General features: G+C 50.0%; 7 protein-coding genes across 7 annotated transcripts; 4 read left to right on the top strand and 3 right to left on the bottom strand.

Moving 5' to 3' along the window:
• Positions 1-699: 699 nt before the first annotated feature.
• Positions 700-3,122, bottom strand: Z518_11376 (uncharacterized protein; the record flags this gene model as incomplete). Its single annotated transcript, XM_013411071.1, has 2 exons — positions 700-2,595; positions 2,643-3,122. 2 exons carry the CDS (start codon positions 3,120-3,122, stop codon positions 700-702), a joined length of 2,376 nt encoding a protein of 791 aa, XP_013266525.1.
• Positions 3,123-4,832: 1,710 nt separating this feature from the next.
• On the top strand, positions 4,833-5,931 carry Z518_11375 (uncharacterized protein; the record flags this gene model as incomplete). The annotated part of the gene is made up of 2 exons (XM_013411070.1): positions 4,833-5,160; positions 5,216-5,931. 2 exons carry the CDS (start codon positions 4,833-4,835, stop codon positions 5,929-5,931), a joined length of 1,044 nt encoding a protein of 347 aa, XP_013266524.1.
• A 665-nt stretch (positions 5,932-6,596) lies between these two features.
• Positions 6,597-8,748, bottom strand: Z518_11374 (1,4-alpha-glucan-branching enzyme; the record flags this gene model as incomplete). The annotated part of the gene is made up of 2 exons (XM_013411069.1): positions 6,597-8,620; positions 8,673-8,748. The coding sequence occupies 2 exons, from the start codon at positions 8,746-8,748 to the stop codon at positions 6,597-6,599; spliced, it is 2,100 nt and encodes a 699-aa protein (XP_013266523.1).
• Positions 8,749-10,382: 1,634 nt separating this feature from the next.
• Z518_11373 (ATP-dependent Clp protease, ATP-binding subunit ClpX) lies at positions 10,383-12,242 on the top strand (the record flags this gene model as incomplete). Its single annotated transcript, XM_013411068.1, has 1 exon — positions 10,383-12,242. One exon carries the CDS (start codon positions 10,383-10,385, stop codon positions 12,240-12,242), a length of 1,860 nt encoding a protein of 619 aa, XP_013266522.1.
• A 1,411-nt stretch (positions 12,243-13,653) lies between these two features.
• Z518_11372 (uncharacterized protein) lies at positions 13,654-15,015 on the top strand (the record flags this gene model as incomplete). The annotated part of the gene is made up of 2 exons (XM_013411067.1): positions 13,654-13,725; positions 13,777-15,015. The coding sequence occupies 2 exons, from the start codon at positions 13,654-13,656 to the stop codon at positions 15,013-15,015; spliced, it is 1,311 nt and encodes a 436-aa protein (XP_013266521.1).
• A 2,321-nt stretch (positions 15,016-17,336) lies between these two features.
• Positions 17,337-19,242, bottom strand: Z518_11371 (uncharacterized protein; the record flags this gene model as incomplete). The annotated part of the gene is made up of 6 exons (XM_013411066.1): positions 17,337-17,813; positions 17,867-18,204; positions 18,263-18,643; positions 18,694-18,890; positions 18,948-19,018; positions 19,075-19,242. 6 exons carry the CDS (start codon positions 19,240-19,242, stop codon positions 17,337-17,339), a joined length of 1,632 nt encoding a protein of 543 aa, XP_013266520.1.
• A 3,087-nt stretch (positions 19,243-22,329) lies between these two features.
• Z518_11370 (uncharacterized protein) lies at positions 22,330-23,772 on the top strand (the record flags this gene model as incomplete). The annotated part of the gene is made up of 4 exons (XM_013411065.1): positions 22,330-22,530; positions 22,591-22,695; positions 22,751-23,118; positions 23,178-23,772. The coding sequence occupies 4 exons, from the start codon at positions 22,330-22,332 to the stop codon at positions 23,770-23,772; spliced, it is 1,269 nt and encodes a 422-aa protein (XP_013266519.1).
• Positions 23,773-24,009: the final 237 nt, after the last annotated feature.

Genomic DNA, 24,009 nt, shown 5'->3' with positions numbered 1-24,009 from the left:
GTCATGAGGAGCAAATGGCTGATATCACGAGACCCGGCCCGAGAAAGACCAAAAAGGCAACAGCAGTGAAAAGCATAATAAGCTCCAAGATTGAAAGAGAAAGTGATCAATCTACTTGCGGGAATGAAAGATTCGCACCATGTCACTCCCCAAAAAGAAAGGGATCACTGGATTAATTCTCGGTGCTGGGTAGGTAGCACCATGATTAGAGCTTTTGAAGTCGTACGTTGATCTGCTTAATACTACAGCTTGAATGGACAGAACAAAGAGCAGTTACCGACCGTCATCGATGCACAAACACAAAGATCCCTGAATCTCTTCTGCATGCTGTATATTTCGTTGCCCATTTCGCCTTGCTCAGTCATGCAATGAATATATTTACTCGGGTGATTGAATAGGATGTGCTTTGTTGGAAGAAAGTGATGGTTCTCAATTTGAGGCGAAGTGACAGCTGGCAAGGCTGAAATTTCAGGGGCAGCTTCATCGAGGTTTCCGCCATGCCACTTTTTGCTTTCGGTGTTGGGAGCGTAAGAACACTGCGTCCGATCACTTTCAAAGAGCCCCTTTATATTATTTTCATTAATCAAGGATTATGTATATCTGTGTGCTGCTTGCCGGCCTGTGACGTTCTGGAATTGTGGTTCCTACGTCTGAAAATATGCTTCTGGGAAAAATTGGAGGCATTCCATTGCCATCCCCCTATGGAGAGTTCGCCTGCAACTCTTCACTGACAGTAGGACTGATGCCATAGACGGGCTCAGGGATATCTATGGCACAATTTGGCAGTTCCACGCCATACGCGTCGAAGGTAATCTCGTCCGTCGTCGCGTTGTACGTAATCCATCGTCTGTTTAGCAAATCTCCATCCTGTGCCCGATCGAAGAAATTCTGCGGTGCAAACATTATATTGGACACGGCCTCAGTGAAAAGCGTGACTGGAATATCTTCAGCTCGAGTAAAATGATGCATGCCCAGATTAACCCAAACCACCAAGTCTTCCTGCTCGATGGGCTCGTCATCAAAGAATTTGGAAAAATCTTGCTGAGGCGCGTAAGGGAGGTTGATGTTCTGTACCGAATTTCCGTATGGCTCATTGTCGTGTTGCTTCGTCACAGCCAGGTGATATTTTGCCATCTCGGAGTTTTTCAAGGAGAACGGGGAATTAAGAACAGAAAGGTGCAGGTCGGATTGTCCGGGCACAAGGCGATAGCCACGCTTCTCCCCCCAAACATTGGTTGCGTCTTGATTGACAACGCAGTACATGGCTTGATTGTTAGAGGCCCAATTGAATCTCTTTTCGGTCTCCAGGTAGCTAACGTTCAATTCCATTTGCTCAAACTCTCCGAGCTCAGGGAACCAAGGTTGACTTTGGTTGACCACAACCAGTTCACTTACCTCAAAAGAGTTCGCGGTGCTGATGATGTCAAAGTCCGCTTTCCAAGTAAGGATGTGATCGTGAAGCGATCCCTGAGTAGCCGGGGCGATCCGAGGTCCAAATCTCTTCTGGTCTGGGTAGTAAAAGCTGGACTGCAGGAAGCCGCTGGCCCTCACTTCCACTTGGACAGCTCCGTCAGTTGAAAAGTGGTAACTAAACATGTAATCATAATTGCCGACTGTCGCAATGGTACGGATGACCAGTTCAGATCCCTTCACGACTCCCAGCTGGCTGAATGGATAGTCACCTTCACTGCTGCCGTAGCGATGTCGAGACAAGGGGAACCCCATGTCTTGTTCAAAGATGCAGATCGCATCTTGATTGGTAATGGACATATTTTGCTCGTGATAAGTCGTATTCCAAAACGTTGAGCCAAAGGGACAATCAAATCCTTCAACCAGGGTTGCCAAATCCGTTCCAAGACTGTAATAGGTGTCATGATACACCGTATTACTGGCTTTCGGCTGATAACCTGCGTATTGGGCCAGGGCCTCTTGCAGAGACAGCTCGTAGAGAATTCGTTCGCCTTGGAACTTGATGTCGTAGAACATAATGCCCAAGGTCCGCGAAAAGGACAAGTAGAACGAAAACCCCATGTACTCAATATATTGCTCATTCGCATCAAGTTTATAGCGTTTCCCGCCAAGTTCGAGGCTTGAAGGGGCAAAGTGCTCTTCGAGGGCCCGCACACCCAGCTCAGGTTTATAATCGACGAGGGTCCAATCCGTATCCTTGGTCTGAACATATGTCTGTGCGATCTCACCGGCTTCAAAAGCGGCTCGGAGAGAAGCTTCGTCGGGGTAGAACTTCTCATTCGTGACGTAGCCTTTAACTGAATAGTGCGATGGATCAGTGCCGGGGCAGTCAATCAGAAGGTAAAAGTCAATGGGGGTCAAGTAAGTCCCTGAGCCTGGTAGTCTGAACATAACATTTCGGAATCCCTGGGAGCCGTCGAATGAGATTGGAGTACCTGCAGTAGTTGATAGTGTGGTTCTGTCGTCTGAGGGGCCGAAGTACACGGCCCCATCGAACAAGGCGGCTGTGATGTCTGAAATATTGCCCATGGCTGAAGCAATCAATGGATTTACAGCGTCGGACTTGATGCTATCGGCATAGCGAGCGTTGAAGGGGACAGATCCGCCTCTGCCACCATTGTAAATCTATCCCTGTCAACCTTGTTCTTTCATGCCCTATACTATGAACGTACGTAATCGAGTTTTTGTACAGTTGTCTCTGCAGAGACCGGGAGAGGGCCAATCATATATTCCTGTGAGTCTGGCTCGGCCTTTCCTCCTTCAAAGATGATGGCCCTTGCATACTTGGGGGGGAGAGGACCGTCGCCGTCAATGTAAGGGAGAACATCTGATTTGTTGGTATGAAGAGTGTCGATCCAAAAAACATAGTTGTCCGTAACCGTAGCGTCCTCGGGTTTGGTCAAGTTCAGGCCTGTGGCAGGATCGTGGAGAAGTGTCCAGACGTCGATGTTGTCCTGAGCACTGATGGGAAGCCAAACATTGGTCTTTGGAGCAGTCACTGCTGGCGCATCACCGGCGTAGCAATTACTGCCAGCAGCATGCCTCTTGATGAAGGCATCCAGAAGGACTCTCCTTTCATAACCAAGAGGAGGCAGCGCAGAGGCAGCGACAAGAGTGACACAGCCGACTGAACCAAGAAGTGGTAAATACATGATGAGGAGTGGTGCGAGGAACAGAAACTCCTCGAAACTAGATGCTCACGAAACAACCGGGTCATCTACCGATTTATACCTCTCATGAGCATTTGGTACTACCTCGATATTTCGACCTTTCCGAGGTCGCACAACACCATACTCACGTCCATACAACGTCATCCAGGTCCCTTCCGCGTAGTCCGGCACGCATTGCATTGAGGGAGGCTATTGCCAAGTGAACGGGTTGGTATGGCGGCTGGCAAGCCTGGACACGTGGGAAGATAACCCCTCCTGTGATGTTCATTGTCCAATCGCCGTCACCTCTGACGATGGTTGAGAAACCGATAAGCGATGTAAACAATGGCATGCATTGCTGCCAAGTCCAATATCCCAAGTCGAACGGACTGCGTATTGCAGGGGATATTCGGAGAAAACTCTATCATCTTTTCCATATCAACGTGCCTGATACCAAAGGTGGGCGAGGCTGGGCATTGGCGTGGCTGTGGAGAATAGCGGGGGAGACAACGACAAATTGTGTCGAATGAGCGAACCAGGACCTGCCGCCCATGTCCGTCGAAGAACCAACAGAGTCTGGGAACGGTTGGGATCTACCATTCAAGTATAGGCTTGAAGAGGAAGCTGAAAAAGATAAGACATAACTGTTTAAATGCCATAAAGTGGAGCTTCACAAGCATTTCGAATTCCAAGGATCCTTTGGTGTCGGCAGTTTGCAGCATGATAAGACGAAAAAGCATTACAAAGTAGAATTTCAAAGAGGGTGCGTCATAATGCTCGAGCCAAGAAGTTAGATCTGGGCATGGTTCAGAGACGGGCTCGGTTAATGGCTCGTCTTCGACTTCCCAGATGCAAAGCTTCATCTCACATCCCAAATGGTTGTTTGTCTAAGCATAACGTCTCCTTCTCCAGCGGCACAAAGGCCTCACAATTTCATCCCACAGTTCTGCAAGCTACTCAATGGAAACAGCATGCCTACAGAGCTGACAGAGGGCTTTCCGCTTGCTTTCGTGTGCAGATTAGATGGTCGGACGTGACTGCACAGAGGGAACGGATCGAGCGACCTCGAGGCTGTCAAGGTGAGCTTGTCAGGAGCCGTAATCATGGGTTTAACAATCCTGGGACGTGAGAGAAACATAAGAGCGCCAGTTCAAAGGCTGATATCACCTAGGCGCAAATATATAAGGCTTATGCGTTAGATCCTGGATATTCATATCTTACCTACAGGAAAATAGAATGTCCTGGACGTTGAAATATATTGAACAAAGATTGGAGATGTTGTCGACAGCCAAATAGGCCAACCCTGTCCGGCTGTTGAACATTGGGTTGAGCAAGCATGATTGATATGGAAATCACTCATGATTTCCCATATGCTTTTGAACTCAAATTCTCCGAACATCAAAGAGGGCAGCGAAGAAATGTGGTAAGCAGAAGAAAAAGGAAGAAAATAAATGAGATGAAGTCTACCTTGTCACAGAGGATAAGCAAATCAGGAAGGGAGGAAGAGCAATGCTACCGGAGCCGCCTCCGATTGGCCCGCCGTCACACTGCCTAACTCGATTTGCTTGTGAATTCTATGCCTGTAGTCCTCCACAATTCGTACACTTTCGTGACTGTGTCTCTCATTCATACCCAGGTATTCATCCCACGAGATGATTCCAGATTCCTTCTCTCCCAAACCCGGCCATCCTCAATGATGCTTCGCCCGTCCAGATGACCTCCAGGCCAATACGCAAGCTCCCCAAGCCCGCGCTCTATCCCGCCTCTGGTTCCCGATGGAACCTCAATCCATCCCTCCGACTCCAGTTTTCTCGTCGTTGCAGGTCCACGGCGGCCGCCAGTAGCAGCCGGCTCCTGCGGAAGGTATTTCCCAAGAGATATCTGGCACAAGTCCGGTCTGAACCCATCTCCGAGGTCTGGTTTACAGCATCGGCTCCAAAATCCGGTCCTGCGGATGAGTTACTCGGCACAACACCTCCAAGAAGCAATGGGACACAGGATCACAAGCCTCCAGATGAGCGCTTACTGAGACTGGGAAAGAGTACGCCATCACATCGCACAGACTTTTTTTCCATTGGGATGCTGACGATCTTTAGCCCTCCGACGACTGTCCCCGCTGCTTCCCAACATCCTCACAACCCCTCTCCCGAACGATATTCTGTCTCCTAATATCTCTCTCCACCTCTTTCCCTCGACGCATCCTCATCTACCTGCGGTGAAAGGCCGCGTCGCCTACCACGCTGCACTCTGGACCGCCCCAGTTGCTTGGGGATGCGTCCCAATCGTAGGAAACGTCAAATTGAAAATCATCTCGGAGAAAGTCGTTCGAACAGGGTTTGCCTATCTGACTCCGGCCAATGAAAATGAAGGCGAGGCTTCAGATCTGAGCGAAGAAAAACTCGTGGTCAGATGGAAGACTGAGCCCAAGCAGAATGGAAACGGAAATCCATCTGCCGACGCCGGAGCCTCATCGTCAGTACAATCAAATGCCGCCTCTGACAGCGGCATCAATCGAGGCCTGTCGAAACTCCTTGGCGGCGATAAACCAATATTTAACCTCAACAAAGGCGATGACTTCACAGGCCTCTTCATTTTTACATTTGACTCCAAAGGCCGTATCTCTAGCCATACCATTGAACACGCTGATGAGAACAATGGGTTCGATAAGACCAGCAAAGTCGTCACGTTGACAGACTGGCTTTTGGGAAAGGCCAAGTGGAGAAGAGGCAGAGACAAGGAACAGGAGCTTGTACCAGGATTGGCAATGAGGGTGTGCAGGGACGAATGGAATATCAGGAGACGGTTGCCCTGAGAAATCCACCCAAGCAACCCTTGATCCCATGGGAAGCGATTCCATATATATATATATACCGCGACACCAGAGCACATCAACCTCCGACTCTAGCGCGTCGACGAACCTGACTGCGACAGCAAAATCGCCTCACTTGTTATAAGTACTGTTTTGATTGCTTGACGGCATGACCGGCCGACTAATTGATTGATGGACAACGACGATACCCTCCGCTCCAAGGGACGAAGTGAATGACAGCGATTGAAGCGATAGAGCCACCTCCATGGCTAAGTCTAACCAACACAAACAGGTGTTTTCAAGACAAATACGTACAGATATGAAACGCGGTATGGACACAGGCTGGCTTCCTTGTATCAACTATGCAAGAAAAGAATATTCCCACTCTGCTAATATATTTTGAGCCACACTGCCATTCTTCATGATTTGTTACTTCGTTCTGCCTTAACTTGACCATAGAGTGACAACCTGTGCAATGTGCTACGAGGTAAAGCCATCCCTCGGATTGGTCTGTTCCTTCCTCCACGCAGAAACTCTGTCCGCGATCCTCGACTCCTCTATCCGCTGTCCATCCCGCCCACACCAGAATCTTTTTCAAACAGGTTAGATTGTGTCCTCAAGAGCGAGCACCTGTCCCACAAGGTCAGAACACAGTTCAACGCCAAAGGTCAAATATGTGGACAATGATCACTTACCAGAGCGGTTCTTGTCGGGATATAAACTTGGGTAAAGTTTTTTCTATTGTTCCAGGGTAGATCAGTGGTGAAGAAGCGAGTGTCTTTTGCATTCCTCCCCAAGCCACCGTACTCGGGTGCGTCCGTGTCGATGACAATCTTGTACACGCCTGCCTGCTCGACGCCGACACGGTAGTCAGTGAAAGACTTGGTAGGATGGAAGTTGAAGACCCAGAGCAGGCCTGCTCGCTCGAAGACGAGGACTTTGTCCGATTCGTTCTTCAGTGAGATATATGCCTGAGGAGAATGGAGCCAGCCGTATTTCTCCTCGGTCCATTGCATCGTGCGGTCGAACTCGTTGAGGAACTTGTACCGCAGCAGGTGGTCTTCCGTGAGATTGAATTGTCGGCGGGCGTACCAGAATGAATTCTGATTGCCTTCGCGAGGGAAGTCGAGCCATTCAGGATGGCCGAATTCGTTCCCTTCGAAATTGAGGTATCCTTCTCCACCGAGACCGTGTGTGACTAGGCGAATCATCTTGTGCAGGGAAAGAGCTCGCTCGATGGTTGGGGTGAGTTCTGTCAGTATGGACATGTGTGTGTACATTTCTGCATCTGCCAGCCACATCATCAACGTCTTGTCACCCACGAGGGCTTGGTCGTGAGATTCGGCGTAGGCAATGGTCTTCTCCCCGAGTCTTCGGTTGGTCAGTGTGAATGCAATATTTCCAATATCCCAGTCGTCGTCCGACTTTTCTTTCAACAATTTGATGTACATGTCTGGTATGGCCATGGCGAGTCGGTAGTCAAAGCCAACACCACCCAATGAAAGCTTCAAACATAGTGCGGGCATGCCGGAAACGTCCTCGGCAATGGTGATGCAGTTGGGATAGATGTTATGGAGCATCTCATTTGCTAGCATCAGATAGACAACAGCCTCTTCGTCGACCGAGGGCCCAAAGTACTCGTGGTAGCCGCCAGAGAAGCCAGTGCCGATGCCATGATGAGTGTAAAGCATTGATGTCACTCCGTCAAATCGGAAGCCATCGAACTGATATTCGTCCATCCAGAAGCGAAGGTTGGAGAGAAGGAAGCGCATGACCTCATGATGACCGTAATTGAAGAGCCGGGAGTCCCACAAATCATGTCGACCCTTTCCACCTTCGTGGAAGTACAGGTGATCACTCCCGTCAAACATGTTCAGGCCATCCAATGTGTTCTTACTTGCATGGGAATGCACAATGTCCAGGAGAACAGTGAGCCCCATGCCGTGAGCGGTGTCGACGAGTTCTTTCAGGTCGTCGGGGGTGCCATATCGGGAACTTGCGGCAAAGAATGAGTTGACCTGATATCCAAAACTGGCATAATAGGCATGCTCCATGATAGCCATCAACTGGATGACATTGTATCCGAGATATTTGATTCGCGGAAGCATATTCTTGGTGAACTCCTTGTAGGTGGCCACCTTGAGATCGGGGGTGGAGATGCCGACGTGTGCCTCGTAGATTCGGACGCTTTTTGGATAAGGGGCCCGAGGATTCTTGAAGACATATCTTTCTGACGGAGGTGGATTCCATAGTACCGCATCATAGACGGGTGAGACCGCCAGTTCCTGCGTGACTCTGGTGATCCAGGCCGGTAATCTCTCGATCCGTTCTCCTCCAGGAAGCACCATAGATATCTTCAATTTGGTGTTGTGTGATATTGCGGGCACGCCGTCCTTGGCAGGAAGGGTCAGCTCCCATACGCCAAAGTTGTTCTTCTTCATCGGGGTGGCTTTTCTGTCCCAGTTATTGAACTCCCCAATCAGAAATGCCTGCTCAGCGTTCGGCGCCCATTCCCTATAAGTAATATCGCCATTGCTAGAGAATGTGAAGCCAAACTTTTCATAACCTCGACTAAACTTCTCCAGGCCCCCTTCGGTCTCGTCGATAGTCTTGATCCACTTCTGAGCCTTTGCGAATCGAGCTTTTAGAGCGTCTTTGTAAGGGGACAGCCAAGGGTCTAGCTGTATGACGCCTATTGATGAGTCTATTAGAAGAGTCTCCCGGAACGATGTGAGGTGTCGAACCTGTGCCATCTGGAGCAACTTCGGCACTTGCAGGCTGAGCCCATACAGAATTTTCCGACGCCTGGTTCAGCGCCATATCTGTGGAAGAATGCAGTTCAGGACAATGGATTGATGGAGTCAGACGATAGAATGAAGAAAACAGGACAGGCCGGAAAAGGCTGGACGATCGAGTTCAAAATGTCTCAGGAATATATATTCAGCTCTTCTTGAGCTATTTGGACGTGTTGGCGGGGTCTGAGCACCCCTGGAAAACTGTTGAACATTGAGGTGTTTACTTGGATTGCATGCGGCATTCGATTTGTTTTGCGGCGAAATTTGTCCCCAGCATTTTTGCGATGACATCAACTCAGACCACTCTCGCTGCGCCAGGCGGCGTGGGGGAGGCTTCGCCCCAAGGAGTGAAACGGTCAATGGCTTCCGATCCCCGCCAACGTCCTTCCGACAGATTTTCCGGTCATTTTGGTTGCGATACTCGAGCTGTTGGAACACGAGTATCTGGATTTCCTTCAGTCCTATCGTCTCTGGTCAGAAGGTTAGCAAGCACTGGCTATCTCATTTCCTAGCCGTCAATCCTCCGTACACTCTGGCTCTCATAGGTCTCCCAAAGTCTTCATCAAAACCTCCCTTTCTTTACCACCCAATGCAGATTGCTTGATTATCATCTCTCGTTCATCCCTGCCTATCATTTTGAGAACTGCGTGGATTTATCGTGCCCTCTTGCGCCAACGGCAAACACCGAGGCGCCACAAAAGACCATCTAACCTATATAGATCCATTGATGCAGGGATCTTTCTCCAGGACATTCATTGCCGATCTCGCGTCTTTCACACATGACTCGGCTGAGCGGGAAACCGACAACCAAGTCTCAGGACTGAGATTCCACGTCGAAGGCTGGATAGCTTTTCATTGATCCGTAAACTGACGAAAGGCCAACTACTCCTCCAGCTGCACCAGATAAAAGAATTGCCGGCTGCTGAAACCCTTGTTCAGATTATCCCTGTCATAATTCCCAGAGAGATGAAAAAATCCAACGGAGGACACTGTTGGCACCCACAGCAATGGAAAGACGTTCCACTGTCCAGACTGACTTCCGACCATCATTGGGAGCATCAAACTGTGGAGCGTGCTCCAGGCCATCGTCAGAACATATGTGCCGCGTCTTCCTTGAGTTTAGGCCTGAAGGCGGGCCATTATGTACTGTCGTGACGATCCATGGACTCTGTCGTTTTGATTGGAAGTTGAGGTACATATATAGCTGGGAGAAGATAAAGGGAAGTAGATGCTTTGATGCTTAGGCCAGTGTTTCTGCTAAGCTGAAGCTCAGCCGTACGGCCACGATCTCAATTTCTAGTCCAATGGTTTGATAGTCATGGTCAGAGTCACAGAAAGGAAAGACGGTCCAAATTACTTTGGGTGAGCTGGTCTAGCATCTGTCAATCAACTCTGCAGAGCAAGTTCGAAATATTTTGTAGTGGTTTCATGTCAAGCACGAGCACATGCGTTCGACGGGGTGTCATGATTTATTTGCACGTGATTGGATTACATAAGGCGGTGGTGAGAGTCACATTCAAGTGCAGCTGCACTCTGTGGATTCCCTCGACTCACACCCCAGATGCAGCTTGGTTCTTGGACTTGTGTATAAGAGGTCAATGTGTATGTCTTTATTGGCTTCCTTTCCATATTCTTAAGAGACTTCTGGGCTCTACAGCGATGCAGATGCTTGGTATACTACCCATGTACCTTTGCCCTGCTCTCGACAGCACCATGGCCTCCTCCATCCCTAGCCAGGTACGATCCACCTATATCGCCTGGAGCCGCCGTTCGTTTTCTTCCAGCACCCCTGCGCTCTCTTCATCTCAATTCCATCGTTCCGATTTTGCCAATCAACCTTTCTCCAGCATATATGAGCCTGGGCTTCCCACCTCCGGTCCGTTGGGCGGGGCTTCCCTCTACGGTGCGCCACGGCTCACTCCCAAGATGTTGAAGCAGCATCTCGATCAGTTTGTCGTCGGCCAAGAACGAGCGAAAAAGGTTCTCAGTGTCGCCGTGTTCAATCACTACCAAAGGGTACAAGAACTACAAAGACGGGAGGAAGAAGAGGAAGAGCTGATCGCACAGAGAACACGTAGAGAGCGTCATCCTGTCGAAAATGAATTCCCTGGTCAACAGCCGACTATTCGTATGGGTGCACCAGCCCCGTCCGCTTTCGACCAGCATACAAATACTTCACGCCTCGTTGATACAAGCCCACTGACCCTGGAGAAGTCGAACATCCTCCTCCTAGGGCCTAGCGGAGTTGGAAAGACATTGATGGCGAAGACCCTGGCGCGAGTTCTGTCGGTACCATTCTCCATGTCAGATTGCACCCCTTTCACGCAGGCTGGGTACATTGGCGAAGATGCCGAAGTTTGCGTTCACCGTCTTTTGGCTGCTGCGAACTATGACGTTGAGAGGGCTGAACGTGGCATTATTTGTTTAGACGAGGTTGACAAGATTGCAACAGCAAAAGTCAGCCACGGCAAGGATGTTTCTGGCGAAGGTGTACAGCAAGCCCTGTTGAAAATCATCGAAGGCACCACCATCCAAATCCAGGCTAAACCTGAGCGAAATGCACCACGGGCAGGCGGTCAATCACAGACCTATCCGACAAATAGCCCGTTGGGAGGTGGGTTCGGCGCCAGCTCTAGCCCATCAAGCAACGCCGCCACCCCCGCAAAGGGCGAGGTTTATAATGTTAGGACCGACAACATTCTTTTCATCTTCAGCGGCGCATTTATTGGACTACAGAAGCATATCATGGATCGATTGACCAAAGGAAGCATAGGTTTTGGAGCAAGTGTACGCTCAAGCTCCAATTTGCTTTCCTACGGACGCGACCAGAAATCAACAACCACAAATCCTGTGCCCATCCTGCCTGGCTCGCAAGAAGAGGCTCTGTATAAGAAGCATTTGCCATTCTTCACCCCCGCGCCAGCACCCGAACAGAATTCTCCTGATGGCACTCCCCCCGAGCCCAATTATTTTAACCCATTGGACCTAGCTACCCCGGCCGACCTGCAGTCTTACGGCTTCATTCCTGAACTTGTTGGCCGCATACCAACGACTGCTGCTTTATCCGCCCTAACACATTCTCTACTTCTACGCATCCTGACGGAACCCCGTAACTCCCTTGTTGCGCAATACATCACTTTGTTCTCTCTTTCCGGTATAGAGCTTCGTTTCACCACACCAGCCCTCCATGTCGTCGCGGCAAACGCTCTTGCTATGGGTACAGGAGCCCGTGCTCTTCGTACCGAAATGGAGACCATCCTTGGTGATGCAATGTTTGAGGCACCGGGGAGCAGCGTAAAATATGTCCTGGTAACTGAACGTGTGGCAAAGAGGGAAGAAGGAGCAATCTATTTTGGCAGAGGTCAAGGTGGAAAGTTTCATGCTCTCATCGCCCAAGAAGAGGGTGATTGGGAGGACAAGCAAAAGCGGAGGGATGTGGACAAGAAGAACGAAACCACGTCGGCCAGCTTTGAAGACTGGAGAACAAAGACTACAATGGCAATTGGAAGCGGAGGTTGAGCGTGGGATGGAGTCTTGTTACTTGTCGACGACAATGAGTGACGATTGATGAACGAGTCAACGAACGATCAGAGCGTGTATCTTCCACGACTTCCCATATTATCCCATGTTGCTGCCATTATTCGATCAGACTCGGAAGGTTGTCAACACTTTTCCCTAGCCCATCTACCAGCGTCCACTCTCCGACCATGAACTTCTCGGAAGACCGGTCCCTCGATACCGAGAGATCGCCTGAGCTCTGAGCCTTTATCACATGCAAAGTGAACGCATCACAGCCCTGACACAAGGCCGACCTACCTTCTACAGCCCAGACCTGAATTCAACAATTATTGTTGAAAGTTTCGATTTTTCTGTTGGGATTCGTCCCAGCGCGCGCTCGCCGACTTGGTCAACACCGTGATTTTCAATCACACCTCTTGGGGTGATCTAGGAAGAGATCGTCGACGACAGGGACCTCTGACTGCCGGGGTGATCGCTAATGAATGGTTTTCAAGGATGGCATAGGGGAAAACGCCGAAACCCGTCTAGTGCATTGAGTCTCTTGGACCGAGGTTCGATTCGCCTTGTGCCATTTTTTTTTTTTTTTTTTTTTTTGCTCCTTTGGTGCAGAGAATTATTTCTAGATTTAGTAAGACCCCATGCTCCTGAAAGAGAGTCTGTGTGATAGGTCGGTGGGAGATGGTCGCGGCGGGAATCTTGTGGATTTCTTTTCCAGCATTAAGTCATGCACTGGGCAGACTAGCAATGACAGCAACAAATATGCAATACTACCAGCCGAAGAAGTCTTCCTATGGGCGAAATTTACTATTTATTTGGAAGATATGGACGGGATACAATGTCCATCAGGGCTGTGATTGGAGGGGATTCGGATTCTATCTAAGCAGAGCGAGTGCGGTACCCTGAAGAGGATGAATGGCCCATTCTTCAACGATAATGCCTTGCAAAAGAGCCGATCCCTCTTTGGATCAAGAGAAAGACACATACCAAACTCAGAACAAATCCAAATCAGATATGACGGAGACGCGCAGACCAAGCATAGCTCACAAGGCTGAGCCTTAGTTTACTTGATACTCTGGGTAAGGCCAAGCTGGTAACAAAAAAAGGGGGGAGATGGTGCCGACAAAGATTTCCCCTACCTACCCAATCATAGTCCCGACCCGGCCACCAAGCCACCAAGAGCCGCGTACCAACCGGGCTCCAACAATTGCTACTCACGACGTTACCATGGCCGTAGTAAGATGATCACACAATCTGCATTGTTCCTGCATTTGGGGCCTTTTTCGCCAACAGCTGTTCTCCTATTTTAATCTCATGTATGCATAAGAGAGCGCGCTGGTCGCTGCATCGCATACAAATATCTTTCGACACCACGCTGCATTCCTCATCTTCGATCACAGTGAAGCTGCCCACAATGGAGTCGGTCACTGCTCAACAGCGGAAGAAGATCCTCCGCGTGCTCTTCATCTCTTTGCTTCTTGACCTGGTGAGTGAAAACTGGACGCAGCACCTCTCGTTGCGTGGCTAACCACACCAGATCTCTTTCACGTTCATTCTGCCTCTGTTCCCTTCACTTCTCACCTTCTATCGAAGTCTAGAAACCCACCCTTCGTCCGCCCTCAATCGCATTCTCCACTACCTGAATGCCTACAAACAGTCTTTCGCCGTCCCCATCAATGCAAAATATGATATCATTCTTTTGGGAGGTGCACTGGGATCCTTGTTCTCCCTCTTGCAGGCGATTGCCAGCCCGATCATTGGTCGGGCTTCAGACAAATATGGGAGAAGAAAAGCACTGCTTTGGAGCATGTGCGGGAATATCGCGAGCGTGGCACTGTGGTGTGTCGCGGTGGACTTCCGTACATTCTTACTGAGCAGGATTGTCGGTGGATTGAGCGAGGGCAATGTTCAGCTGGCGACGGCTATTGCGACAGATATCAGCACCGATGCTCAGCGCGGATCCACTATGGCTCTTGTTGGGGCATGTTTCAGCATTGCTTTCACCTTTGGACCGGCAATGGGCGCAGCTCTGGCCAGCATCACAACAGTAGTGGCCAATCCGTTTGCGACAGCTGCCGGCTTCTCACTGCTGTTGATTGTGGTCGAAACCCTGTATTTGTATCTTCGGCTTCCGGAGACTCTCCCCCCCAAATCCTCGACTTTTGATTCAAAGGCTGCTCGAACTGCCCCAAAATCGTCCAAGCACACCAACAACCCGGCCATTCTCAATGTCATCCATTTTCTTTTCCTCCTACCTTTCTCCGGACTGGAATTCTCCCTACCTTTTTTGATCACCTCCGTTCTTTACCCTGACCATCTGTCGCCCTCCAAGTTGAATGGACGGTTGCTTGGGTTTGTTGGATTGGTCGCGTCCCTCCTTCAAGGCTCGATCGTGCGACGCTTGCCCCCATTGGTCGTCGTGAGGGTGGGCGTGGTATCTTGTACCCTGGCATTTTTCCTACTTTCTCGGGTCCGGGATACAGTTGGGCTGTATTGCGCTGGCGCATTACTAGCTGTGACTTCAGCTACAGTGGTGACGGGCCTGAATAGTTTGGGAAGTCTTGAAGCAAAAGAAAGTAACCGAGGGGAAGTTTTGGGCGCTCTGCGCAGCTGGGGGCAACTTGGGAGAGCTTTGGGCCCGATTGTGTTTTGCAGTCTATTTTGGTGGGCAGGTCGAGAAACTGCTTACGTGGTGGGCGGCAGCGGCATGTTGTTTGTGACGGGCCTTGTCATGACTGTGCTGAAGACTCCCAAACTGGAAAAGAAGGAGCCATGATGTGATAAAGAAGAAAGGAAAGATCATAACATTTTGGAGAATCGATAACGGAAAAGCAAACAAATGGAATGAAATTGCAGATGACCTGATGGGACGGATGCCTTCACTGCACATTTCGAGCACAGGTGCCAATCTGTCAACCACCCTGGCAGGGCTCTCCTAATTCTTCAAAGCTACTTTTATTGCCTGTTTTCTATTCAGACTGCATCGCCTGCGATCCTTCTCCACTTTTCTTCCGGATTTTCGTTGACTTTTTCTGTCGCCTTCACCGTTGCGACTTTGCGTTGAATTGCACCTCGTCGCCTCCTCTCGCAGACTCTTGGCCTCGAGAACCAGATCCGGTGAGGCACATCCGTTGCCTGCTGAGTGGTAAGTTCGTCATTCCCGGAGCTCGTTAGGAGGCTTCAAGACGAGTTTGGCTAATATTGGGAACATAGAGACCGCTACACCTCTCACTTTCCATCGCGTCTTCGAAAGTAAACCCTGAAAACCTTGTTGCAAATCAACCAATTCTTCCCAGGAAGAAAGCAGCAAACCTCCCTAATGCACACTCTCGGCCTCCCTCCGTACAAAATATCTCAATGAGAGAACCAATACATGAGACTTAGCCCTCGCGAAGTTTCTCCGACACTACAGAAGCTTAAAATATCTCCCAGGTCAACGACCCGCTCTAGCACTATTCCAACATGTCTTGAAACCTATAAGGCTTCCACCAACTGGCTTCCACCAACTTACTGCCTCATGTATAAAATGGGGGACTTCGGCTGCGATTTGGTTGGCCTGCGCCGAATACAAAAGTGGGATTAAATCAGTACGATCTCGGTATTGCCCGTTGGGTGCCCGGAGGAGCATTCTGTCGATCTAATCCAGCCAAATTACAACAAAAGTCATCGGAACACGCCCTGCATCCATCCCCTCCGCGACCTGGCCCAACAGGGGCACCATGATCCCTCACCCAGCGCAACCCCTTAGTCCTAATAGCCGAGTCCCATCAAGGTCGATTATACGCGTACGACATCCTCGATGGCACATGGCTCGACCATCCGCTCCTGGGAAGGTAACGACCCGCCCTCCGCGGCCCCACCGTGAACGGCGTGCAGAACCACGATGGATGGGTATATTTCACAAATTCAGATCGCGCTGTGCTGGGAAGGGTGAGGATTAACGTGGAGATGGGGCTTCCTGCTCTCACAACCAAGGCTAAATTTTGCTGAGAATGCGACGGACACGGACTTGACGTTGACATCGAGATGCTCGCAGCAGGCTGTGCGGGAGTCGGCCTTGCACTCGTTTACGCAGGGAAACTGCTATGTGGCGATGAATTCGATGAATACGGCGTTGAAATTTGAGAGCGTCGCTGGACAGACTCATTCTGTCCCGTCCAATGCACTGACATCATCTTCATCCCTGCCGACACGGCAATCAGTCCACAGAGCCTGAACGATCTACTATCGTTCGGGTCTTTCCCGCTCAATCTTGTCTCCCGAATCGGCTCCTCAAACACAAATTGAACCATAAGTAGACCCCGAAACAGCAGGACCGACCGTCGTAGCATCTGGCCGCACGGACGTCAACAAAAGCGAACCGGTATGTGGTCACAAACAGGGGAATCATTAATCCCGTAGGAGAGCTTAAGCAAGCCAAGATTCTGAGTATCGACCGAAGACGAGTAGATGAAAGAATAGTACAGATATGTAACGGCTTAGCATAACGGCATACTTAATATCTCTACCTTCAAGTCCACGATTATCTGACTACACAAGACACAGCAGATCTCGCTATTGAGGGTTCCAAGGAGACTGCTATGTATGTGTAACACGGCTCAACAGTTATATATGTTCTAACTAATTTTCCACTCGGCCCTCGGAAAATATATGGCTGGGGCGCCCAGCTTCCGGTTCGAAATATCCACGAATGAGACCGTGAATCCAAGATGGTCCAGTCCCCTTCCTAATTTTGGAGATTCCTGGGCGTAAAGCAGAATCTTGAGTCCCATAGAGAAGTGGCGGGAAAACATCGATCGAAATGACCGAAAGAACAAATAGGAAAGAACCAAAAGGAAACACGGCCCGAGCCATTTGAGAGCCATTGACGCAGAAATCCTTATACAGGACCCATATATACACTAAGGAAAGAGTTGATCTCCCAATCTGTTAACAGCCTTTGAAACTTGGGCAAAGAGTGTCCCAGTTGGACAGGGCGTCAATCGTGACGATAGAAAGCCCTGATTTCTTTTTGGAAGTAACACACGTGTATATATATATAATACGAATTTTCCCTCCCGCTCTTTGAATTTCGGGTTTAAATAATTTCAACCTCCTTCAGTCGTGGGCCTCGACCATACCAATTGCGGCAAGATTCAAACCGGGCCAGTGTTTCTTTCCCCAGACGAACCAATACACCAGAGAGCAGATGACGACAAAGGCATAAATCGGAAGGGCATAGTTCATGTTCGTACCGGTGACGGGTAGGGTAGTGGGGAATGGGAGCCAGATGGTCAAGTAAATTGTCCAGCATAAAGCAAAAATGTTGACTGGCGCTCCAAAGCCTTTCCACATGCGCCATCCTCCGTAAGGAACTGCGGCACCGGGCTTGTCGCTAAGGCGACCGGTGAAGCGGGCGTGCAAAATGCAGCTGATCGCAATGATGTAGGAGGTGTAGAGACCAAGGGAGGACAAGGCAGTAAAGGCGCTGAAAGCGGTCGCGGCGGTTGATCCGATATTAAGAAGAGCCAGCAGCATGACGATGATAATCGGGATCCAGAGGGCGTTGGTCGGAACGTGATGCTTGGGGTCAATCTAGGAAAATTCGTTAGCTGACAAGCGACCAAAAATTGGTGTATTCGACGCACAATCGCAAGCCATCTGGGAAGCGCCCCGTCACGAGCCCATGCCCAGGTGATGCGCGAAACGGAAGCAACGCTGGCTGCAACCACACAATAGGTGACAATAATCAATCCTGAAACCATAGCGTTTGCAGCTGGCATTGAGCCGGTGGCATTGAGACAGATGGGAATAATGGGGTAGGCTGCGTCCAAAACTCCGTCCGGGTCCCCCATCGTGTAGAGCAGAACCAGAATGATACCGAACGCCATGACACCGTTGATGACTATTGTCAGAATCATAGATCGGGGAACGGCATGCTTGGCTTTTCGGACTTCTTCGGACATGTGAACGACACCATCGAAACCTTTTGGTATGTTAAGGTTGAGAATCTCAGGAATATTTTAGGGGAGGCCAAAACTCACCGATAAAACCCCACGCGGGTGCCAACATTCCCAGGTTGAAAGCAACAAAGCTACTTCGATCCCAACCTGATAATATAGATTCCGTAAAGAAGACGAAGTGCGTATCTTGTCTCGGAGCAAGGGTCACCAGCACCACGACGAAGATGATGAACAGGATCACATGCATAATACCTGCGGTCAATTCCAGCCACGGGATGAGCCAGAAAATGTACATGTTCATGAGACCGACACTGATGAGAAGGGCCCACATAATGAGGGTGAGGTGCCACCTCTCGGGAGTGTATCCAGGCATATTTTCGGCGATCAAGGCTTGCAGAAGGGCGGCTTCTCCAGAAGTACTCCCTGCGAGGGCAGAGACCCAGGCAAACCAAGTAACCCATCCTGGTGGTACCGTCAACGATGACGGCGATAAATCCTGGAATTGGACATACCTTGCATCCAAGTGATAAATTTTCTCGAGTTGTCCGGTGCCAAAATGTGAGTCCAGTGATACTGAGCACCGGCGATGGGGAGAATTGAGCCCAATTCAGCCATAGAATACGCTTGCGCAAGAGAACCGATGACCACAGCGATACATCCCCAGACGAGAGATCTCGGGCCACCATTCCAAAACGTGGCGGAAATGTTGCTGCAATATATTGGTCAATCGAAGTTTGTAGTCTGTGATCGAAAGGATGTGACGAACATGGCCATGACCTCCCAGGATTCCATAAAAGTCAGAGAAAATGCCAGCAGCTGGGCGAAACTGAAAAGTCGCTGTTTCAGAGTCAGTATACGACGTGATCAAAGCGATTCACCTGACGGGAAAATACCCTCAAAGAGCCGCCACCGCCTTGCGAGGAAGACGGATACGCCTTCGCGACATTCTTCTCATGGTCGATGGTGGTCTTCGGCTCGTCAGAAATTCGGTCGACGGAGACCATAGAATCCTTGCTGGGCTCGCGAAGCTCCATGTTGTCTGTCTCATTGGAGTTCCCCATGGTGACGGGTGTGATGGGCAGCAGCAAGACAGTTGGGAGAGGAACCAAAAGGAGACGGGAATCGATTTAAAGGAAAAGTCAGCGTTCGGAGAAAGTCCGATCGTGTTTGGAAGCGAGGTCAAGTCGAGGGACAAGCTTGTAAAGAGACTTAGGACGGCTGCCATGTGGCAACCAACGGGGGGGGAATTCGAGAACGTGAATATGACAGTCTGAAAACGCGTGGCCGTGGAGCTACGATTCAAAGAGGCGGTAATTTTCGGGGCCTTTCGAAAGAGCCTGGAAAGAAGGGCCCAGTGGTGTAGACGGCTGCAGCACAACAATGGTTGCATGCTGAGGATCCAGAATCAGAGGGCTCCTCAGTGGGGAAGGGGGAAAGTGGATGTTGTTTGTTCAATGTCTAAGGTCGTTTTAGTCTTCAAGCCATGGAAATGACTTTGCTACTAGTTCCATATTCAGTGCTCAAAGCTCTGGAGCAAAAGATTCAGGGTGGCGGAAGTGGATCGACATGGCCGGTCCTAGTGCTCATCAATGACCGGGGCCGTGCTAATGCGGAAGGGTGGGTAAATTCGGGGTGGGCACTTGAGGGACAACTGGTGGCATGCTTCAATGGCACCCTAATCGGCCGGGTTAGTCTACAGGATTTGGTTCCCCAATGCCGCCAAAATCACGGGCTGGAAGATAGCAACCAGAGTGCCCAAGTTGGACATTTTGAAGCGGCGGGAATGATCGTATGCGTCGCCCCCCTTTGAAGCCTTCATTCGTATACAGCGTTGAATAGGTCGTATGCATGGCACCAGGCGCGGCCGCATGTCACGACAATGGAGTTCTGAATCTTTCAGCCTGTTGTAAGTCCATCTCTTGTGGAACGGGCCGTGGAAGAGTAAAGGCTGCGACTCAGTTCTGAATGAAGGTGGTTTTTCACGACGACAATGATATCCCAGGGTCTCTGAATCGAGCTAGACAACGCTTGGTGGTTGAGTAGCTGAAGGATCTACCGATCATTTCAAGAGCGTCTCAGAAGAGCGAGTTCGGGACCGCGAGTGAGTCCTGGAGCTTTCTAAGCGCCGATTGGCTCGTGCTGTGCGAGCATTGTCCGCAGGATGGCGAGGTACCTGGGGGGGGCCTCAGGTACCTCACCCGCACAACTAGGCTCAAATGGTGACTTGGACAGCTTCAGAACCCCCTCGACACTCGCGGTCCGGACTCGCTCTCTCGGGGCACTCCCCGGTGTCAATCAATTGTCTCAGCATAGTGTTTGGACAAAGATTGCAACAGGCAACTAACGACTTGCTCGATGAGAACGAGGGAGATATTCGACAATGATGGGAGTGAAATCTTGAAGAACCCAGAGTCTCGGACCATTTTCTGCACACGGTGCCTAGACTAGAGCCGCGCAGATCGCTTGGCCCAGGGGAGACGACATGGGGATGGTTAGTGATTGCAACGTGGAGTGGGGAATAACTTCGATAGATGTTTCCGGTCTAAGCAGGGAGTCAACTCCCAGAGATAAGAAAATGATGATCGCAATCTGATCATGATCGACTTGGTATATGTGATGTAGATACTCATGATTGGTCAAGAGCTTTAAACTTTTTGACAGTAATGGTGGGGATCATGCAGCAGCGTGCTGTGTGTGTGTATAAAAATCTGTGTCTTTTCCCGCCCAATTGCCATGATAGCTGAACATTTTGGAGTTATGAGTTATTCATCCGTGGGCATATCACGTGGGCGGTTCGTGCCGCTACGAAGGGAATAGCTGTAAAGGCCGACGACAAAGGAGCGTAGAGAGGAGTCAGAAAGAGCCGGGGAAGAATAGCGTACAGGAGGTGCAGTGAGATGCAATCCCCGGTCGATAGCGGGAAGTTATTATTGTACAGGATTGGAGACTGGAGGGTCATGTAGCGCAGCCGACAGGTCAAACTATGTTGCTAATGAATTATCAAGCCAATAAAAGTGAAGGACAGGCAAGTGATGGGTTGCGACCCGCTTGGCATGCGCTGGACATTATCCAACCGAGATGGGAGAACTTATTGGAGGGGGTAGCCCACCTGCTGTGGCCCGACAGAGAATTGCTTCCCCGGAGATTCTCTTCGGCTCGTTTTGGTAGCTACACGCTAGGCAGCATTTGTCCAACTTCCTCCTTGACCTTGCATGCAATTGGCCTGAATTAGTATGACCGACGAACTAGTAACTGACTCGATTCGTCTTAGCGCATTGATAACGATTAACCTCCCAATGAATCCTGGAACCCCTTTGTCCTTGGGAACCCGAAGGTCTCTAAAATCGTCCTCTTGCGCCGGCCCATACTGCGCCTGGGCCAGAGCAAAGTAAACAGGATCAGACCATTCAAAACCATTTTTGCCTCCCTTGGCCCTTGGACGTCAAAGTGTCTTAGTACATTTGTGACTTTATCTGTTTGAGGTTACCCTACCAGCGCCCCGCAAATTCTCGCTAAGCTAGGACTGTGACCAGCAGTAAGCTCCTTGCGCCTTGCTCCCCCCTTGAATACGTCGCCAATCCTCATTCTGATCCTGATAGAGCTCTAGATTTCGGTTCCGGAGGGTCTCCGTGTTCGCATTAGCTTTGACCCAGTCTCTTGCCAGCCTACGGGATTCCCTCCCAGGAATGCTGACGACTTTTGTTCACATCCTTTGCGCTTGTCCTGTATCTCTATTCATTGCGGACTGGAATCTCCCGCTTCGACGCCAGCAGAAACTCTCATATGCGGCTCCACCAACCCTAGATACGGAGGCATATTGTGTCCAACAGTCTCTCTACCACTCCACCGAGTCCTTGCACGCCGCACGCTGAGAATCAACTTGTCTTAGCAGAAGGGAGCCTTCCCTTCGGTTGAAACTCTCGGCGGCCTTTGTTCTTGTATTACGGCATTTCTTTTGGGTTTAGACCATTTGTCTGCATCAATCCCCAAGTGCACGGCCCCGGCCACTGGATCGAGCATGCTTCCTCACTGAAACCTTTCCAGTTTTCCTTCAAGAAGGCTCGGTTGGCCATTTTTCTGAACCTCGAGCTGGGCGATCTCAACCATCAAATAATCCATCTCAAGGTTGAGGTCATCCACTACCCAACATGTCTCTGACCGATTCCAGTGACGGATCTCTTGATGCCCCGTTACAGGGCCTGAACTCGAATAATCATGGCCCATGGTTGATCGTCTGCGCATACATTTTCATCGTCCTGAGTTTGATGACCATTTTCATAAAACTCTTCACCAGATTTAAAGCAACCAATCGTTTGACCCCGAATGACTATTTTATCCTGATAGCAGGAGTGAGTGTTTGGCACGATCCGCCCAAATAAAGTCGCGTCAACCGACTGACGAGCCCTCAGTTTCTTGCTGTGGCACAGACCATCACCATAACGATATCCGTTCATTTTGGCATGGGTCAGCGTCGAAAGAATCTATCGGACTCGAAGTTTGAATCCTTTGAGCAGGTAGGGTATCCCCAGCTTCCTTGCCCTCCTTCGCATTGATCTAACTCGTTTCCAGACTTATTATGCTGCAAATATCCTGGGGATCGCAATTTTGGCTGCAACCAAAGCATCTGTGACCCTTTTGATTGTCGCAATCAATCCCACGCGGCAGCTGCTCCTCTCTTGCTACGCCATCCTTGGGTTCGTTGGGCTATGGACTGTTGCAAGCATTCTTGCACTGGCTTTTCAATGCAACCTTCCCAGCCCGTGGGACTTCGAAGGCAACAAGTGTGTCGATCTATTTGCGCTCAATGCTGGAATCCACACTTTGAACATCCTCAGTGATCTTCTCATCGTCTTGGTTCCGTTCTTGATGATGCGCAAAGTTCAAGTGTCGTTCAGCAAACGGTTTATCGTTACCGGGCTTTTCTCATCCCGACTAGCGTATGATTTTGGATCTCCACTTCTTGATGGACTTTTGATACTGACTGGCTCTGCGACAGTGTTCCCGGATTTACTGTCGCCATGCTCGTCTATCTGAAGCGCCTCTATAAATCCGATGACGTTGACCCTACCTGGGAAGCACTCGTTCCGGCAGTCTTTGCCCAAATCATGCTCAACGTATCTATCATTGCCGCATGTATTCCTTCCCTCAAACCCTTCCTCGCCGATATCAAACCGGGTCTTATCGTGGTCAATGTTCCGGAGCATGAACTTACCAACTCCTTCGTTCGACAATCCAGGAGTAAGAGTGGGAGCCAGACTAGAATTCGAACACACAAATCTGGCGCAGGTATCTCACGCCTGGCCAGCAGATTGGGACTGAACAGCAATGCTGGAAAGACCTTGAATAGCAGCAGCGACAACTCTGGACTCTGGGGCGAGAAACAAAAGCAAGCCGTCACAAACATGGAGCTGGGATATAATAGACCTCACGCGACCAAAGCAAGCAGCAAAGTGGAGATGGACCGCAGTGAGAGCGTCAAGGGATTGACGGATGATGTTATTCTGCATACGATTGACTACAAAGTCGAGTACGAAGACCCAGATGTTATCACCGATCAATCGAGTGAAAGTCCAAGACGGGAACGAATGTGATGTGATCAAGGAAGGAAGTTGTGAATATCGAATTGAATCTAGGCATGGAAACAGACCGGGGTATAACAGCCGAACGACTCGGTCATAGAGTTCCCAGCAGGGTGGAATTTTGGATTGGTGTTATATGCCACGGTTGAAGACCTCTGCTGCAAGAAGAGAAAATACCTGTACCAAAACAGTTCACACGTCTGCAAAATGGAAGAAAAGGGCTGGATGATGACTTACGGAGATATACCA

The sequence above is a fragment of the Rhinocladiella mackenziei genome (genome assembly GCF_000835555.1).
Source record: "Rhinocladiella mackenziei CBS 650.93 unplaced genomic scaffold supercont1.13, whole genome shotgun sequence".
Classification (NCBI taxonomy): domain Eukaryota; kingdom Fungi; phylum Ascomycota; class Eurotiomycetes; order Chaetothyriales; family Herpotrichiellaceae; genus Rhinocladiella; species Rhinocladiella mackenziei.
This window is presented reverse-complemented; position numbering and strand designations above follow the sequence as displayed.